The following is a 21,403-nucleotide window of genomic DNA, read 5'->3' as shown; positions in this document are numbered from 1 at the left end:
TTACTAGATATCAGAATGCACATTTTCATATGGACTTACTACAACTCCTGAATGCATGTAAAATTAAGTTATATCTAATACATACCAACACAGCAAGAAGGTTTAATTCATAGTCAATATATGTTTTAGTACTACTATTAAAATAGTTTGCATAAAAACGTGGAAATCTTAAAAATGGCAATGGACACTCTCATGCTGTGATTTAAGAACATGTCTATCTTAGAAGATTAGGAACCATTTACAAAATACTGCTGCTTTAATATATTAGACATATTATTGCATTTCAAACCATACGGTATTGTCATTTGTCAGTAAACATTTATTTAATCTTTTTATGAACCAACATTTGCAAATAATCTGGGAAAATATGTCATCTGCAGGATAACAGATTATTTGAAATGGCAAATGCAAATAAATGGCTCAGAATGATGAAAAAGTAGGAACCTTATTTTTTAGTAAAACCACTGCATGCAGGTATACTGGGGAGAATGTTTGCCTTGACATACAGAAATCAGAAAAATTCAAGCCCATTTCAGGAAAGTGATTTTTCCTGTTTCAAAAATAAAAGAACATGAAAGTTAAATTCTGACTTATGTGAAAAAAAAAACAGATTTGGATTGTTGACTGCTCCATAAAAAACAAGGATTTGTTTTTCCTTTGAGTAACAATACCGTTTTTCCTTTGAGTAACAATACCCTTTAGGGTGATTCTAATAAACAAAAGGAGTCATGGATGCTCAATTTCCACATGGGAGGATGTAGGGAGACTGCCTCACTGCATAAAATGCTATTTGTAGAGAAAGGACCACTCACAGTCTTCAGAATGTAATTTTGTCCACTCATGAGAAAAATCTTCATTATTTCTTATTAGGAAATTACAAGAAAAAGTATTTAAAAGAAATATACTTTCTTATTAAAGTTCATATTGTTCATTTGTTATAAAGCTTGGATATGTGAATTCTGTACCACAAACTGAGGAAATTAGCGTACAAATCATCATTCGGGGTTCAAGTCACTTTTTGGGCAAGACCGCAATTAAGCAAAATGTAATCATACTTTGCCAGATTTAAACTACAGTACTGCGTTTAGCCCTCATTTTACTCCTGCACTATGGCAAAGGAGGCTATTTATTTGCCATTTGATTTATTAAACAACAGCAAGATAGCAGCTTAGCGGTCAACCCTCACTGTAATAAAAAGAGCAACAGCAATAGTGACCACATAAAAGATTCAGTGAAGGAAAGACTAGACATGAAATAAAATGTGTATAACAAAATTAAACTTAATAACTCACAAAGCTTCCAGACAATGCCCTTCCTCAGTGTGTAACAAACAATTAAAACCATTCCCATTTTATATGCATCCAGCTTAAAATTAAAATCACATGACCCAGCTTCAGTGGAGTTCCCCTAAAGGTATATACCACCTTAAATATATTAAAGCATTTAAAATACTTATAGCATAACCACTTTTTAAAAATACATTATGCGCACATATATAAACAACACATAAACAGTATATTTTCAAGCTCATCTAGAGGTGGCAAAGGTGGGTGAGTTTAAATACTTGGGATCAACAGTTCAGAGTAATGGTGAGTGTGGAAGAGAGGTGAAGAAGAGAGTACAGGCAGTATAGAGTGGATGGAGAAGAGTGTCAGGAGTGATTTGTGACAGACTAGTACCAGTAAGAGTGAAAGGGAAGGTCTACAAGAGGGTAGTGAGACCAGCTATGTTATATGGGTTGGAGACAGTGCCATTGACAAAAAGATAGGAGTCAGAGCTTGACATGACAGAGCTGAAGATGTTAAGATTTGCACTGGGTGTGACGAGGATGGACAGGATTAGGAATAAGTATATTAGAGGGTCAGCCCAGGTTGGAAGGTTTGGAGACAAAGCCAGAGAGGCAAGATTACGTTGGTTTGGACATGTGCTGAGGAGGGATGCAGAGTATATTGGGAAAAAGATGCTAAGGATGAAGCTGCCAGGTAACAGGAAAAAAGGAAGGCCTAAGATAAGGTTTATGGATATGGTGAGAGAGGACATGCAGGTGGTTGGTATGACAGAGCAAGATGCAGAGGACAGGAAGAAATGGAAACAGATGATCCGCTGTGGCGACCCCCAACGGGAACAGCCGAAAGAAGAAGAAGAAGATATTTAATGAATTATTTTTTCAATATCACTTATTTTCTTCTCAACAGTGGTTTAATACTCACTGGTGTATTCAGTCCTGGTATGATATCTGCTTGAAGCATTACTATCCATTCATATTCTTTCAACTCTAATACATTATTAATGTCACCTCCTCTTTTATTCGGATAAACAACCCTAACGGCATGGAATTTAAATGCAGCATGGACAACTGTGCTATATTACTATCAGGTTTATTATATTACTTCCTCCATAGTTACTACACTGTGGTCTGTGACATTTAGGGAGTAGTGAAAGAATGCAGGATCAGGCTAATTACTTCCTCCATAGTTACTACACTGTGGTCTGTGTCATTTAGAGAGTAGTGAAAGGATGCAGGATCAGGCTAATTCTATTACTTCCACCATAGTTACTACACTGTGGTCTGTGTCATTTAGAGAGTGGTGAAAGGATGCAGGATCAGGCTAATTCTATTACTTCCTCCATAGTTACTACACTGTGGTCTGTGTCATTTAGAGAGTGGTGAAAGGATGCAGGATCAGGCTAATTCTATTACTTCCTCCATAGTTACTACACTGTGGTCTGTATCATTTAGAGAGTGGTGAAAGGATGCAGGATCAGGCTAATTCTATTACTTCCTCCATAGTTACTACACTGTGGTCTGTGTCATTTAGAGAGTGGTGAAAGGATACAGGATCAGGCTAATTCTATTACTTCCTCCATAGTTACTACACTGTGGTCTGTGTCATTTAGAGAGTGGTGAAAGGATGCAGGATCAGGCTAATTCTATTACTTCCTCCATAGTTACTACACTGTGGTCTGTGTCATTTAGAGAGTGGTGAAAGGATGCAGGATCAGGCTAATTCTATTACTTCCTCCATAGTTACTACACTGTGGTCTGTGTCATTTAGAGAGTGGTGAAAGGATGCAGGATCAGGCTAATTCTATTACTTCCTCCATAGTTACTACACTGTGGTCTGTGTCATTTAGAGAGTGGTGAAAGGATGCAGGATCAGGCTAATTCTATTACTTCCTCCATAGTTACTACACTGTGGTCTGTGTCATTTAGAGAGTGGTGAAAGGATGCAGGATCAGGCTAATTCTATTACTTCCTCCATAGTTACTACACTGTGGTCTGTGTCATTTAGAGAGTGGTGAAAGGATGCAGGATCAGGCTAATTCTATTACTTCCTCCATAGTTACTACACTGTGGTCTGTGTCATTTAGAGAGTGGTGAAAGGATGCAGGATCAGGCTAATTCTATTACTTCCTCCATAGTTACTACACTGTGGTCTGTGTCATTTAGAGAGTGGTGAAAGGATGCAGGATCAGGCTAATTCTATTACTTCCTCCATAGTTACTACACTGTGGTCTGTGTCATTTAGAGAGTGGTGAAAGGATGCAGGATCAGGCTAATTCTATTACTTCCTCCATAGTTACTACACTGTGGTCTGTGACATTTAGAGAGTGGTGAAAGGATGCAAGAAGAAAATAAAGAGTAAGAATGAATGATTGGCATGCAAGGCATCTTCAAACCCCACTCTGATGGATCTATTTCATATCTGCAAAACAACTAGCACCATAATTATCCATTCTAAGACTTAAACCTTACCTGTGATATAAATAGGACCTGTGGAGGGAAAGGTATGTATCCCAGACACTACTGACTTTCTGGAAAGGCTCCCCATCCGTGTAAATGAGAGTTCCTCCCTAACCCAATTCAAGTGTAACTTGGACAACTGTATGGGGAACTGGAAATTCACCACTGGTTTGGCACCTATGTCTCTAATGGACACAGGCAGCCTGTAAAGGGTTCATCCCCCAGGCCCATGCTTGCAAATATTTCATCTCCTAATCCCCTGCATTTAAATATTTAATTTCCCAAGTCCCTGTTTATACGACCAAGGGTACCAGAAGAGATCTGGGACTCATGGCTAGGCTTAAAAAGGCCTCAGTGGTTGTCAGCGGGATGTAGAGTCCTTTTGCACTAAGATTTACAACACCCCTGGGTGGGTTTATTTTACCTACAACACTTACCCTGTGAGGCATTATTATTTAGGCAATGGAATATCTATTAAATTGTTTCATATTGTTTTCTTTACTAGTAAATATATTTTTAAAATACTTTTGATGTCAAATAAGTCCTTCTGCCTAATGTTCCAGTGTTGTTATATCATATATAATTGTTGTTGGAGGAAGTATTTATATTCAACATAGAATTTATAAAAATAAAGCATACAAATGTGTCCAGTAATTACAATCACTTTCTTGACTGAATACACCTCACCTGTCATTGTGATCAAATAAATGGAAAAAAGAAAACATTGCATTCCCTCCCCAACTCTCCCTGATTTTGCAGGACATCCTTTATTTTCTGGTAAATCACTGAGGATTACAGTTGGTTAATTAAGACATTACAGTTTTAGTCTTCTTATTGTTGAAATAATGCATGTTGATGAAAAGCCTCTTTGGATACAAATTCTCAAGGAAAGAAGTTGAGAGATATGTATTGTCCCTCTCTTTTGTTCATCCCACCTCAAGCATACATACACACACACACACACACACACACACACACACACACACACACACACACACACAAAAACTGATTTTATTTTTTGTTTATTTTTGCATCTCACTAAACATGGCTTTTTAAAATCATACTTAATGAACTGTAAGTAAAATGGTAAGTCCTTGTAATTGCTATTGGAGTTACTCTTGCTTGTTTATTTTTTTTTTCATTTTCTTTTTTAAATTAACTTTTTATAATTATTTTGCTTTCTTAAAAGCAAAGCTATGTTTAGAGTGCAAAAAATGGTGGCTATTTGCTTTTTATTCAGGCCTTGATTTACAACAACTTATCATGATGTTGTAAAGTGATGGACTTGTTTTTTTATCAAGCTCGGAGATGCTCGGTGAGAGGATTGGATTCACTGGGGAGATGATCTTTTTGAACTATGATTCGAATCAGAGCTACCTAAGCATAGTAATGCCCTGCTGAGTCTAATTATGGTGGTTGCCAAAAAAGCAATTACTCTTCTTCTTTCTGCTGCTCCCGTTAGGGGTCGCCACAGCAGATCAACTGTTTCCATTTCTTCCTGTCCTCTGCATCTTGCTCTGTCACACCAACCACCTGCATGTCCTCTCTCACCACATCCATAAACCTTATCTTAGGCCTTCCTCTTTTCCTGTTACCTGGCAGCTTCATCCTTAGCATCTTTTTCCCAATATACTCTGCATCCATCCTCAGCACATGTCCAAACCAACGTAATCTTGCCTCTCCGGCTTTGTCTCCAAACCTTCCAACCTGGGCTGACCCTCTAATATACTTATTCCTAATCCTGTCCATCCTTGTCACACCCAGTGCAAATCTTAACAACTTCAACTCTGCCACGTCAAGCTTTGACTCCTCCTTTTTGTCAATGTCACTGTCTCCAACCCATATAACATAGCTGGTCTCACTACCCTCTTGAAGACCTTCCCTTTCACTCTTACTTGTACTCGTCTATCACAAATCACTCCTGACGCTCTTCTCCACCCACTCCATCCTGCCTGTACTCTCTTCTTCACCTCTCTTCCACACTCACCATTACTCTGAATGGTTGATCCCAAGTATTTAAACTCATCCACCTTCGCCACCTCTACTCCCTGCATCCTCACCTTTCCTCTATCCTCCCTCTCATTCACACACATATATTCTGTCTTAGTCCTGCTGACCTTCATTCCTCTTGTCTCTAGAGCATACCTCCACCTCTTCAGGGTCTCCTCCACATGTTCCCTACTCTCACTACAGATCACAATGTCATCTGCAAACATCATAGTCCACAGGGACTCCTGTCTGATCTCGTCTGTCAACCTGTCCATCACCATTGCAAATAGGAAAGGGCTCAGAGCTGATCCTTGATGTAATCTCACCTCCACCTTAAATGCATCCGTCACTACCACCGCAGACCTTACCGCTGTCACACTACCCCTGTACATATCCTGTACCACTCATATACTTCTCTGACACTGCCAACTTCCTCATATAATACCACAACTCCTCTCTAGGCACCCTGTCATATGCTTTCTCTAAATCCACAAAGACACAATGCAACCCCTTCTGACCTTCTCTGTACTTCTCCATCAACACTCTCAGAGCAAACATTGCATCTGTAGTGCTCTTTCCTGGCATGAAACCATACTGCTGATCACTAATCATCACCTCCCTTCTTAACCTAGTTTTCACTACTCTTTCCCATAAATGTATGCTGTGACTGATCAGCTTAATCCCTCTGTAGTTACTACAGCTCTGCACATCACCCTTATTCTTAAAAATTTGTACCAAAACAGTTTTTCTCCATTCCTCAGGCATCCTCTCACTTTCCAAGATTTCATTAAACAATCTAGTTAAAAACTCCACTGCCATTTCAGCTAAACACCTCCATGCTTCCACAGGTATGTCATCTGGACCAACAGCCTTTCCGTTCTTCATCCTCTTCATAGCTATCCTTACTTCCTCCTTGCTAATCCACTGCACTTCATGATTCACTATCCGCACATCATCCAACCTTCTCTCCCTCTCATTCTCTTCATTCATCAACCCCTCAAAGTACTCTTTCCATCTGCTCAACACACTCTCCTTGCTTGTGAGTATGTTTCCCTTATTATCCTTTATCACCCTTACCTGCTGCACAGGTACTAGCTCGGTCCCTCTGTCTAGCCAATAGGTGCAGGTCCTTTTCTCCCTCCTTTGTGTCCAGCCTTTTATACAAATCTTCATACGCCTTATCTTTAGCCTTCGCCACTTCTCTCTTTGCCATGCACCTCATCTCCTTATACTCTTGTCTACTTTCTTCATCTCTTTGGCAATCCCACTTCTTGTTCGCCAACCTCTTTCTCTGTATACTCTCCTGTACTTCTTCATTCCACCACCAACCTTCCTTTTTCCATATATCACACCAAGCACCTTTCTAGCCATCTCTCTTACTAGCTCTGCTGTAGTTACCCAGCTATTTGGTAACTCTTCACTGCCACCCAGTGCCTGTCTTAACTCTTCCCTGAACATCACCTCACAATTACCCTTTTTTCAGTTTCCACCATGTGGTCCTTGGTGCTGCCCTCACACTCATCCTCCTCTTCTTGATCACCAATGTCATCCTACAAACCACCATCCTATGCTGCCTAACTACACTTTCCCCTGCCAACACTTTACAGTCTCCAATCTCCTTCAGACTGGCCCTTCTACATAAGATATAATCCACCTGTGTGCATCTTCCTCCACTCTTGTATGTCACCCTATGCTCCTCTGTCTTGTTAAAATATGTATTCATCACAGCCATGTCCATCCTTTTCGCAAAATCCACTACCATCTGACCTTCTGCATTCCTTTGCTTAACACCATACCTACCCATCACTTCCTCATCCCCTCTGTTCCCTTCACCAACATGTCCATTGAAATCTGCTCCTATCACCAGTCTCTCACCCTTGGGTACAGTCCTCACCACTTCATCCAACTCACTCCAAAATTTTTCTTTCTCAACCTCGCACACCCAACCTGTGGAGCACATGCACTAACAACATTCATCATTACACCATCAATTTCCAGCTTTATAAACATCACTCTATCCAACACTCATTCACCTCCAAAAAACTCTTAGCATACTGTCCCTTCAAAATAACGCCTACTCCATTTCTCCTCCTATCCACACCATGATAAAACAATTTGAAACTGCCTCCAACACATCTAGCCTTGCTCCCCTTCCATCTGGTCTCTTGCACACACAATATACCAACCTTTCTTCAGTCCATCATATCAGCTAGCTCTCTCCCTATACTAGTCATACTGCCAACATTCAAAGTTCTGACCCTCACTATCATAGTCCTAGCCTTTACCTGCCTTCGGGCATGCCTTGCCCCTCTTCTCCTCCTTCGGCCAACAGTAGCTCAATTTCCGCCAGCACCCTGTTGGCCAACAGTACTGGTGGCGGTCATTGTTAACCCAGGCCTCGACTGATCTGGTATGTATTTCTGTACTGTTGTCTGCATGGATGATTTGGCAAAATTTTATGCCGGATGCCCTTCCTGATGCAACCCTCCCCATTTATCCAGGCTTGGGACCGGCACAAAGAAATGCACTGGCTTGTAAAAAAGTAATTACTAAAAAATGATAATCAAAGTCTAGACCAACTTTGCTAGAAGTAGAGAATATTTATTTATTTATTTATTTATTTATTGCAGTTGGTTTACCAGGATAGTCCATTGGGCCATAAAGAACCCGTTTTCAATGGAGTCCTGGGGAGAAAAGCTCCAAAACAGGCAAAAATATACATGAAACAGTAGCAATATAGGTACAGCAGGTAGTAATGATAGTTATACAAATGAGAAAGGCAAATATTTAAAATAAAATAGTCCAAATACAACAATTAATACAGATTGATAAGGATATACAACAATACTACAGCAAATAAAGCAATTACACAATTCGAGAGGAATCATTCACACTGTGGAAAGGCACAACGTCATACTAAAGGATGTTGCATAGTTGGGGAAGTAAACTAAAAGCTTGTCTAGTCCATTCTATACAATTATATAGAAAGAGTAGAGTAGAAGCAGGAAGAAGCAGGGAGGTGAGAAGACAGGATTAGTTATGTAGGGTGGGAGCAAGAGCATTCCCAATGTGATGTTAGATGTGAGTGAAGAGATTTGAAGGTAGAGTGGTTAATGGTGGTGCGAATGGATGGTGGTAGGGAGTTCCAGTGTCGAGCTAGGCTGAAGGATAGAAGGTTTTTGCCTGGGGATGTGTAGGTTTATGCACTTCTAGTAGGTTTTGATTGTTTGACCTTAATACTCTATTGGGTTGGTGCATTTTAAAGGCTGATGAAAGGGATGGACAGAGGGAGGGGTTGAGAATAAGCTTATGGGCTAGAGTTAGTTGGGTGTAGGTTAGTTGATTTGGAAGTTCTAGCCATTGAAGTTTCTGGAGGAGGAACAATGATGGGTGGAGGACTTATGGCTAGTAGCTTAATTTTGCGATTTTGTTATAGCAGCAGGAAAGCTGTTTTTAAAGAGGACTGAAGATTAGTTAGGAGTGGTGCACCGTAGAGAAGGGAGGGGATAAGGAAGGAAGTAGAGAGAGTGATTTTAGTGGCAGGAGTGAGGTAGGGATTCTGTCTGTAAAGCATGCCTAGTTTTTGATGGGTTTTTTTTATATTTAGTTGTAGGTGGGAGTTAAATTTAAGTTGGTTGTCAATTTGGACCCCAAGTAACTTAGTCTGTGACACTATTTCTAGAGGTGAGTTGTTTTGACTAGTGATTGAGAATGTATTCATATCAAAAGGAGTAACTTTAGAAGGAGTAAATATCATTAGTTTGGTCTTGGAAGCATTAAGAGCTAGATGGTTACTTAGCATCCATTGCTCAGTGGTAGAGAAGGCATCTTGAGTTAGTTTTTGAAGTTTAGCAATAGAAGTGGCAGAACAGATGATTGTTGAATCATCTGCGTATTGGATGATGTTTGAGAGTGGGATAGATTTGTGGAAATTGTTTATAAATATATTAAAGAGAAGGGGACCCAGTATGGAGCCTTGTGGAACTCCTGTAGGAGTCCTAAGAAATGAAGAGGTGGCTTTCTTCCATTTTACTGCTTGGTTTCTGTTAGATAGGTAGCTAGAGAACCAGTTCAAGGAGGAGGGAGATAGATTAAGTTCAGAGAGCTTAGCTAAAAGCAGGCTATGTGATATAGTATCAAAGGCTTTAGAGAGGTCAAGAAGTAGGGTAGAAACAAATTGGCCAGAATCTCGAGCTTTATTTACAATTTCAAGGAAGGAGAGGAGGGCTGTCATGGTGCTATGGTTTGGTCTGAATCCATGTTGTGTGGGAGTTATAAGGTGATTATCTAGGAGATATGGAAGGAGTTGAAGTTGGACACATTTTTCTAGGATCTTAGAGATAGGGGACAGGAGAGCTATGGGGCGGAAATTTGTTATATTGTTATTGTTACCACCTTTGTGTAGAGGTATGATAAAGGCCTGTTTCCAGATTTGAGGTACTGTAGATTCTTGTATGGAACGGTTTATTAAAATGCTAATGAGGTAGGCAAGAGATTCTGCAGCTATACTAAGAAAGTAAGAAGGGATATTATCAGGAGCGTTGGTGCATGGCTTCAATTTCTGAAGGAGTTTCTTTATAGTAGATGTAGGTATGGGTTTTAATGAGAATAGGGGGGAGTCAGGAGAGGGGGAATTAGGGGGTGGTAGAGATGAGGAAGAAGTTTGTGTAGAGGAGGAGGTAGAGGATTTAGTAGATGGGGAATGGGGAGTAGTAGTAGTCAGAGATAGAGTGTGAGTGGGGGTGGGAGAGGGAGTATTGGCGAGTGTGGTGGTGTTGGAGAATGAAGAAGTCAATTTGGAAATAGAGTCAATAAAAAGGAGTTAAATTGAGTGGCCAAAACTAATTCAGGAGCATTTGAGTCTGGGGAGGGAGTATCTGGTTTACTAGGGTGTAGGAGACTAGAGATGCCTTTCCAGAATTTCTGAGGGTTGTTTTTATTATGGTTTTGGAGTGTAGAGAAGTAGTTTTGTCGATCTGAAGTGATGAGTTTTTTTACTTTATTTCGAAGCATTTTATAGTCATTGAGGAGCAGTGGTGTCTTGTTTTTCTGGTAGCGTGCCCAGACTTTATCTCTATGTCTCATGATAGCAAGAGTATTTTTGGAAAGCCAGGGTGCTGATTTCATTTTTATTCTCTTTGTCCTTAAGGGAGCCTGGGAGTCTAATAATTTTAAAAATATTGAGTTAAAGTGGGAGACTGCAATGTCTAGTGGTAGTGTTTTTAAACAATTCCAATTAATTGCCTGTAAAGAGTTTGTTAAGGTTGTTGGGTTAAAGTTTTTTTGGTCACGAATAGTAATATAGTTATGGGTTTGTTGTAAGATTGAGGGAAGTCGGTGGGTGAAGATGGGTATGTGGTCACTAAGGGGATCGGGAAGAGTGCCACTGTTGGAGAAATAGTGAGGATGGGAGACAAGGATCCAATCCAGTATACTTCCATTGGAGAGATTTTTAGTAGGGCGAGTTATGGAACTGATTAGTTGAGAGAAATTGTAGAGGTTGATGTTAACGGAGTTTGTTGGAGACTGAATGCTGGCCCAGTTAATGTTCACGTCTCCTAGGATTATGGTTTCATTATTAATGTTACTGGAGAGCCAGGAAAGGATGTGTTCAAGTGTAGAAATATTATCCCCAGGGGGGATATAGAGGGAAGCAAGACATATGTGTTTGTGATTATTGATTTGTAGAAGATTAAGGAGAAGTTCAGCGTTGTTAAAGTGTGGAATAGGTTTATTATAGGGGGTGACTATAATGACAGAGATAAAACAAATGGAATTGAGATCTTTAGAAAAGGGATAGAGCAAACTACATAAGAAAATGGGAATTGTGGGAGCAATCTATGCTGAGAAGGAACAAGGTTTAAGAGGCAGAATTTGAATGAACCATATAATTCTTTAAATGACAATGACTGGATAGATTACAAGTGATGCGCAATTCAATGGTGTCTGTAATGTATAATGCTTGCAACTAAAGTAGTGTCAATGTTTTTTTTTTCATTTATATAAATGTAAGATTGCCTATATCATACATGATAATTTAATAAAGCTGTTTATTAAAAAAAAGAAAAAAAAGCTTTACATTAACACCGTTCATTCTGCAATCAGGGTAAAGATGTACATTTTGCCCATTGTCTCGTGGATAGCAACATCATTTCTGGGTTTTATAAAACACTTGGTTTTATTTTCACACAACTCTGGTATTGCTGCACAGTAAAGCATAACTTGTTTTTTTTTTTTTTTTCCCACTACAGGTGTCTGTCACCAGTCATGTCCAATATCCTCTTCTTGATCATCTATTCCATCTTCCCTGACACACGTTTTACTTACCCGTTTCGAAAATGGCTGTGTAAGCATGGAAGCCTTAGTGTAAATATCTGTGTGCAGAAAGTAGATCAGAATAATCCTGTATGGCATCACCCTGTCAGCTACAGAGGACTTTTATGGTATACATACCAAATGTTCCTTCCAATTCCAAATATGTATTAAGCAGCCAAATGCCTCTGGACTAAGGTCATTGGTCTTCACCAATAACTACTAGTCCTTGCCTATAAACTCCACAAATAACTGCAAGTCCTTGGCTATTAATTAACCAATAACTGCTAGCCCTTGGTATAAACTCCACCCCTCTCCTGGGTTAGGTGAGTTAGCCCTAATCTACCCAGCCAACTCCTCAGGAATCGGGTTCATTAATTAAACTCAGTTGGTGTGCTCAGGGCTTCATCCACAGAGTAAATGCTGTTGGTAATAGTGGCTTATGCTGATTCTGTCTGTTACATTAGACTAGGTACATATATATATTTCAACACCACAAATCCTCTACAGACTTGCATTTTTTGAATTAACATGCCATTTAAATAAGTTATATGTCATTCAAGGGTACAGCAGTGACATACTGTGGCTAATAAAAGAAAAAAATCAAGCAACTCTATTCCCTTTTTCATCACAGTACCAGTGCAGTGTCTAATTATTTTAATCATTAATAACAGGACTGTATGCCATATGAAGACAGATTGCTTTTACTAGCCATATTATGTTAAGTTATGTTATATCATATAATATTATATTATATTATGTTATGTTTTATTATATTATGTTATATTATATTACAAGGACAGTATATAATCACTGTGAATACAGAGAGATGAGCCCAGGGACAGTTTTGTACATGTGTATTTGCACGTCTTTTAAATGCAAACTGTACTCCATCGATGAAATTATTTAAAAATAAACTACTTATGATTAACAAAAGTCCTAAAATATGACGTTGTCCAGTCATTATAAAAGCAAAGACATTCAAATGTATTAGTGATGTTTCTGCTGATATTTTCAGCTCTGTCTTTCACCAGTATGTTATGTACATGCTAATTATGTCAGTAGACACCATGCCATCATTCATCTGACAAAAGGAGAGAAAACACGTCGCACAGGTAGATTTCGCAGAAATATATTCCACTGTTATTATGATATACAACACTTACTTATCTTTATTTTAAATATCGCTTTTGGTTTTTTTTTTTTGTCTTTTTTTAACAGCTGGTTGCAACAATTTGACGACAACGACAACGACAACAAGGACCTGGGAAACATCTAACTGTAAGAATACAGAACATTTTTCAATAAGTACTTCCTTCAGAGTACCTCTGTACCTTTCGCATGTACTGTAATCTGTATAATCTACATAGATAGTACTTACAAGATTGAGCAAGGTGCAGTGCTTTGTAAGATTTTTTGTTTGTTTAGAAAACTCCATAGCTAGTTTGAAATATTGAGCAATTACGCTTGACTCATTTATGACCCTGGGCCCATAGATCTTGTTCCTGTCATAACATCTCATAGGTCTCTTCAAATAGTGTATAACTTCCAATTCAGGTAGAACCCATACAGGTTGATAGTGGGATCTAGCTTGCCAAAATGCAATTAACTGCACTGCTTTAGTATAAGGTAAGAAACCAGATGAACCCAGACCTTCCTTTTATATTGGTACAAAAAGCCTCTTCCTTGAGAGCTTTGGATGCTGACCCTCCAATAAGAAAGGGAAACTAGCTTTTGCACTTTAGCTAAGAAGTATGAGCAGGCTATCTGTGGCACATGCCAGGCTAGGAAGATGGATTTCAGCAAATATTACATCTTAATAACATCTATTCTAAACACAAAAGGGAATTTCCGGTTATACCATCACTGAAGCAATCTGTTAGTATGTTCCACAAAAGCAGACATACTAAGAGATACCATCTGTGATAAATCATAATGTAAGTGGATGCCCATGTATTTAATTTTATATGATATAGGCAAAAGGGATACTGTCCACCTTACTAACAGATCTATATTCTCCTTGTTCAAGGGAAATAACATCTTTATTTCTTCTACCTGAGATGTCCCCAAATCACTGAAGAAATGTTATAATCTCTAAAATGTTGGACCTAAGATTATTCAGACAGATTAGTCCATCATAATCAAAGCAAGAGGATGAGACATACTCTACTGGCTTGATCTGAATATCCCAGCAGCGGTGATTATGTCTCAAGTAGCATGCTAATGATTCAATAACAAGGATAAATAGCATGAGAGAATGAGGATAGCCCTGCCATACACCTTTCTGCAACTGAAAAGGTGAAGAAACTAAATACTGCATGACCACCTGGGCTAAGAGTTCTGCATGTAATAATTGGCAATGCCTTAGAAAAGTCCCATTAAACTGATAAGTTTGGAGCATTCCCATAAAAAAATTACTATTTTAGGGAATCAAAAGCCTTGTGGAGATCAAGGAACACAGCTGTCACTGGAGTATGAAGACATTTTGTTCAGGCAAATTGGGTTATATTTAGCCATAAGTAAACTAGGTCTGTCCCCATTGCTTCTCTTTCACAAACCCTGTTTTATGGGGTGCATCAAAGCAGACAGTAATCTCCTTCTCATTAAGTAACTGTAACAATGTCTGACTAAGACCTCTTTGAAACACTTACAAAATTCCGCTGGCAGTCCTTCTCTTTGTAAAGATTTGGATTACAGGAACCTACAGCCTCCATTATAACAGACAGTTAAGAATCTGCTGTTCTAAAATCCCTAGCTTGGGGAGGATTTCCTGCTGTAAACATGTTTCCCAAAGATCAAAAGATTGATCACCAATCTGACTATATAACTTAGTAAAATATTTCTTAACTCAATCATTGATACCTTGTGTGTCCCAAATAACTTCACTGTTAATAGTTCTTATAGCTGTGATAGAAATCTCTCTTCTCCTTTCAATCAGCTTTATAGCTAAATGTTTGAAAGATCTAAGGCCTTTTTCCCAGTGATAAGCCTGCCATCCTTCCCTTTTATTGTAAATATTGTTTAATTTAGGCATGGCTAGCTACCTGGCAATGTAAACCTTGGCTCGAGATGATTGTCTCTGCTGAAGTGACACCCCAACCCCATGTACAAAATAGAAAAAAAGTTGTTGAGGATGGATGGATTGTTTAGCTGAAGGGCCCTCCAATCCTTTCTGAACTGGTAGTTCTGGGCACTGAGCCAGATTCTGCCGTTTCGCCCTTTTTAGACCAATCTTCCTACCTTTTGATTTCTGTCTCAAACTATTTAACCCGGCTCTTTTGTGAAGACTTCTGTGTTTTCTTAATCCCATCTGACCATTCTCCTAAGACTTAAAAATATCACTCCCCTAAGTACGAAGTCTTCTCAAAAGTCTTGGATATAGTTCCCTCGATCTGAACTTTGTTGTGAAGAATGCAGCAGCAGAATGTTGTATCTCCAGATCCTAGGCCTGCTGCCAGACCTAGTTCTAGGACTTTAAACCATACAAAATGATGGTCTGACAACGCCTATGTATTGTGATACATTGTCTTAACTGCTTTCACTAACAGTAACTAGGAGGCAGTATCAACTTGGTAAACTGTAAAATGAATTTTACTCACTTGAGGGCATAAAGCTCCCATGTATTCACTAACTACAAATCTTTCAAAAAATGTTAAAACATTTGAAGGATTTGCATTTAAAACTAGGTTTTCTCCAAAAACAGACAAAATGACAGGCTCTATCACCAAACAGTTTAATTCCTACTTTATACAATCAATATTATCTCTCTTAGACACTAACACAACTGTCCCCCCTCAGTCTATTCCTGTCCAATCAAAACCACCCACAGCTCTTCAGTTTTAGTCTACCACCTTCCTCACTTGTAAGGAAGTTGCTCCTTAAACTAACAACTACTTCTGTAGCTGTAGACCAACTACCATCAGACTAACTAAAATGGCTGCAGAAGTCTTAGCCTTCCTTGTTTCCATACTAATTAATAGGTCCATAGCAGAAAGATACATCCCATTACTATGGAAGAAATCCAACATCATACCACTGCAAAAAGGTGGCAAATCTATAGAGTTTAATAACTACAGACCAATAGCAATTCTCTACCCCTCTCCAAAATATTAGAGAAATGCATCCATATGCAGCTGATGCAATACCTAACCTCAAATAACCTGCTCAGTGAAACACAACATGGCTTTAGGCCCCAGCAAGGCACCACTACTGCTCTACTACATTTTACAAATGTAATAATCCAACATAGAAATGATGGCCTGCTTGTATCCACCATGTTCTTAGACTTGTCAAAGACATTTGATGCTGTCTCAAACCAGCAGCTGTTAATTTGACTCTTCAACAGGACTTCACAATAGTACTTGTTGTGGTTCCTTAGCTGCCTTTCTGGAAGACAACAAACAGTTAAATGGCAACATACCTACTCATCCATTCAACTATTTACTATAGGTGTCACTCAGGGTTCTATCCTGAGACCTCTCCTATTTAATATATTTATTAATGACCTCCACACCTCCACTCACCATGCTAGTTTAGTTCAGTATGCAGTGACTCAACATTAATATGTGTGGCCTCAACAATAAATAAGCTCCAAGACATCACCCAAGAATCTTTCTCCTCTGTAGAAACTTGGCTCAAAGAATCAAACCTTCTACTCAACCTCAGGAAAACTAAGTTAATGCTTTTCACCTCAAAAAGTTGTCAAAATCAAAAGCAATCTTTTAGCATAAAGTCAGCAAATAATACCATCACTGAAACAATAACTCACAGTAAACTTGTAGGCATATAATGGATGACAGCCTCAAATATATGACCATCATGTACTGTGCACTGTTAAATCTACACACCAGAAACTAGGGTCCCTTTGCAGGATCAATGGATTCCTAATAGATACTGCAAGAAAATCTCTAGCCACCACCTTCTTACTGCCATCTCTCTTATATGCTGCTCCTGTCCTAGAAAACATAAATAATACTCAAAGAAAGGAACTTGCCTCCTGCTAAAATAAAATAGCTACATTTGCCAACAGTCTCCCTCATAGGACCTACCATTGTCTTAGCTTAAAGCAATTAAACTGGCCTGAACTGCACAACTGTCTAACATATTCACAACTGACTACAGCACACCAACTCATTCGTCATCCAGAAAAATGCCCTGCAGTACAAAAATTACTACTACCCTACTGTCCAACAAGGGAACTCTGTTATAGTAACAAATTCATATTACTTACAAATAAGTCAAATGATGTTGCAGGAGACTCGCTTTACTCCCAATGCAGTGCTAAACTCTGGAATAGGATTCCCCCATGCAAATAAAACTCTCCAACAGACTCAGTAGTTTTAAACAACTGCTCATCACAGGGTTAAAACGTTTTCACTGTACAATACTATCCAAATAATCTTCTTAATCATACTATTCTTAACCTCTTACTGAAATGACAAAACAATTTTATATATAACTGCTACCTGTACAATTCACTAAATTGCACGTATGCTTTCACTTTAGTAATTTACACCATTGTAAAATCTTAGAATTGTACAAATGTGACTACTGTTTGTGTGTAAATGTAAATGTAACTACTCTGCATTTGACTGGAACTTAGTATAATGCAATGTAAAAAAAGGAGCTTTTCTCCCTGGGCTTCTACTGAAAATGGGTATTACCCAGTTGGACTTGAAGACAGATAAATAAAATTTTGAGGTTTTCATCTTTCTAAAGTACCAAAGTGGTGCTCTGTCCAAGACCAGGTTCAAAGGTACATTGAAGTGTCCCCCAATCACCACGGTGTAGGTTAAGCTCTCATGTCTAAGAGGGCTGAGGAGAACTGGTTCATTAAACAACTGAGTAAAACTGGTTCCACAGATGTTTTATCTTTAGCTAAAAATCCATCTGTCCACAAGGTCTTTGAAAGACTTTAAATAGGGACTAATTTAATTGTTTATGCACCAGAATAGATATAATGTTCTTGTTGATGTGCTGCAGTTAGATACACCCCACCCCCTCCATTTCCTATGAAAGAGTTCAGAAGACTTAGTCTTTAACTTAGTTTCCTAAATAAAAACTACATTTTACCTTCAGCTTCTCCCAAAATGTATACATGCCTGTCATTTTACAGCACTGGATAAATCCCTCACATTCAGGACATTCCTCCAGGTCTGTTAGAACACATTAAAAGATCCTTTTTGTTAACTGGGTGGCTACAAGAATAGTGGCTATCTGGCAGAGACAAGTCCGACAGAGTGCGGAGCACTAGTGTGGAAGTGGGAATAGCCTCATCAGCACAGGCAACTGCTAGCAAAAGTCATCTCATAAGGAGAAGCCCAGGGGCCAACAGACTAAGCATAACTAAGCCTCAATATTAATGTCCATGATTAATATGTGCCCTCCTGATTAAGACTAATACAACATTAGGCAATACATTTAAATTCAAATAATAAGAAAGCATGCAAAGAATATCCATTTATAAGGAGGAGAAATAGTCATTGACAAATTCTGGCCTAATCTAAATACTTCCTCACTGCATTTTTCCCCTTCAAAGTGGGAACACCATAGAAGAAAAACAAATAATTGTGTTTAGAGATAAAATATCTTTTGGGTTATCAAGTTCCTATTTATCGCATTGCTCCAGCATGCAGAACAGCGGTTTGTCCTGAGATTTTTCCAATTGATCCAGTTCTGCTGGTGTGGCTTTAGGAGTGGTAAATATATCCCCTTCCATTTTTTGATCTTGTAGCTTGTTTACTCCAGTGAATCCATTGTCATTTGGAACCAATGCCGGAGACAGTGAATTATCTGCAGAGCCTTTTTGATTCCCTGCACCCTGTAGTAATCTTATGTGAAGGCACTGCTCCCTGCTTCTTCCCAGGAGGAGGAGATTTACCAGGGGAATTAGAGTCATACCTGAGCAATTGTTTAGCTTCCTCTGACATCTGGTCTGTTACCATAGCCATAGACCCCTTTACTCCAGTCCATCATCTACTGCTGTATAGCTGCTGCAGTAAAGGCCTTCATCTCCTCTATGAGGTTAAACACATGGATTGTCCAGCATATCTTACAAATAATGAGGCAAAAAAGTATAGATGACAGGAAGCACCAATCTCTTTAAGTTTCTTGATGACGGGAACCATGGCCTTCCTCTTCAGAAATAATGAATGGCTGTAGTCAAGGGGAAACCTGGGCAGTTGCTCCTGCCATAGAAAAATTGTTGTCCAACTGCTTAGTCTTCCGCAGAATCAACTTTCTGACATTAAGGTCTGGAAAAGAGATTATTAAATGTCTGGCAACATTAAGCCTCTTGTTCTTGCTGTTAATCCTGTGGGATGTCTCTATCATAATAAATGTGCTTAATTAGAGAACTGAGTAAAGCACTTAGAAACAAAAGCCACAGGATTATTTCCTTCTTTCTTTTCTTGGATCCGAGTAAAGTGAAGGTTACTCCACTAAATGCTGTTCTCCAAGTCATCCAGTTTCACTTCTAGCCTATGATTTCTTTGCTGCAATTCATCAATTTCTATTGCATGCACAGCTAATGTTTCTTTTTGGACCATCAGTTCTAACTGTTGTCTGTCCAAAGCTTCAGATAAAGCTTGAAATTTAAGTTCCTGTTTAAAACTAGTTTCTTTCTGCTCAGCTGTGTCATTTAAAACTAGCTGAAACATTGCCTTAAATTTAGCGAGTGCAGCATGCATTTCCCCATGCCATTAGGTATTTGCACAGATACATTCACAGTGTTATAGTCACATGGATTACCCACCAGTGAACCACAGCAAGGATGAAAACTCAGTACAAAGAATGACTTCATGAGCCAGTGACTAAGCCCTGATATTCCACAACCATTTGCAGACTGGATTTCAGTGGTAGAAGGGCACTGTATTGAAAAAATGGGTGTGTATAGACCATAATAGCTTCCAGGTATGTATTTCACAATTTCAGGCCATGTGAATGCAATGAGATGCTGTTCAGGCCCCTTGACTATGTAATGAAATTCCACTTCAGGTCAAACAAAGTACTATTTTGGCTACCTTTAAAGTTTTTATTGATGACTGGTGGGGTTGCCAAAAATTTACTCTAGGGTTATCATTAACTTGGGAGGGATACTTTTGAATGGAGATCACAGAATGGTAAGGATCTGGAATTTACCCTTTCCTCCACTGTAGTGTGATCTCAGAGTTGGTATATATAATTTGCAGGGGGTTTAGGGAGCACAGTCCCCAACATGGGGGGTGCAGGAGGCTTGCCCCCCTGCAAAAACATTGAAATCGTTACATTTTTACATTAAATGAAGAGTTAAACATAGCATCTCTTTTTGTCAGCACTGCACAATTTACACTGCAAACTTCCACGCATTGTGAGCAAGCACATTACCTGCTTCATTTTTACCAGTTTCAATATGTTGCAGTTTCGGTTTGGTAAATATTCAATCTTGTCTTCTCAATAAAATTAATTTCGTTCTTATAAGCGTTCGATCTACTGAAGTAGATCTGAAATAACTATCATAGGCTAAGAGCACATATACAATTTTTAAACAAGAAGTGTGACAAACATATAGAATAGTTGTGTAAAATCTTACCATAACCATAGATGTCCTTCTCTTAACTGCTGCAGTGTTCTTAACCTGAGGGATCTCCCACCTGAAGCCGACCCCATGTCAGCCAATATACAAAAGTCTTATACTACTGTAGGGTACATGGGACATCACATGTAGGCTGCAGTCAGATGTAGGCCATAAGAGTGACATATGCATGTACCATCTTCAGAACTGAATGCTCCAGGAGGAATGCCAGAAGATATGAAAGGTCAATACATCCAAGCAATGTAATAGACCAAGGGGAAGGAGGGTGGGATAGAATACTGCAGCAGTGAAGAGAAGGACAGCTATGGTTATGGTAAGATTTTACATAACTATTCTATGTTCTTCTATTCACTTGCTGCAGTATTCTTAACCTGATGGAGAGTGTCAAAGCTCAAGAAGGAAGGGAAGAGCAGTGGAGCTCTCGATGAAGCAATGCAAAATGGCTTTAGAAAATCTGGCTCTGGATCTGGAGATGCCTACCAGTTTGTAATTTTTTGGTAAAGGTATGAATAAAAGACCAGGTGGCTGCTTCAAGGATGGTGCTGTTATCTAAGCCCTTGAAGAATGCCTTAGAGGAAGCTACAGCCCTGGTGGAATGGGCCTTCACAGGTGAAGAGAGGCTCTTTCCATTGAGTGTGTAACAAAGGCAAATAGTCTTTGAAATCCAAGAAGAAACAGTCTGCTTGGAAATGGTTAGCCCTGGGATGAAAGTTCACCAACAGGTGATCAGATTTCTGGATAGCTTTAGTCTTGTCCAGGTAAAACTGAAGTTGTATGTACATTGT

General features: G+C 39.0%; 1 protein-coding gene across 1 annotated transcript in view; it reads left to right on the top strand.

Annotated features, from left to right (window-relative positions):
• LOC122788658 (deleted in malignant brain tumors 1 protein-like) overlaps positions 1 to 21,403 on the top strand; it is a 1,289,564-nt gene that overhangs the window by 414,640 nt on the left and 853,521 nt on the right. The window contains exon 14 of the mRNA XM_044055554.1: positions 13,268 to 13,327. Within this exon, the coding sequence (XP_043911489.1) occupies positions 13,268 to 13,327 (60 nt within the window). The remainder of the gene's footprint in view (positions 1 to 13,267; positions 13,328 to 21,403) is intronic.

The sequence above is a fragment of the Protopterus annectens genome, chromosome 14.part0, assembly GCF_019279795.1.
Source record: "Protopterus annectens isolate FY-2018-M chromosome 14.part0, PAN1.0, whole genome shotgun sequence".
NCBI classification, from domain to species: Eukaryota; Metazoa; Chordata; order Ceratodontiformes; family Protopteridae; genus Protopterus; species Protopterus annectens.
The sequence above is the reverse complement of the archived record's forward strand: the minus strand, read 5'-3'. Positions and strand labels throughout refer to the sequence as shown.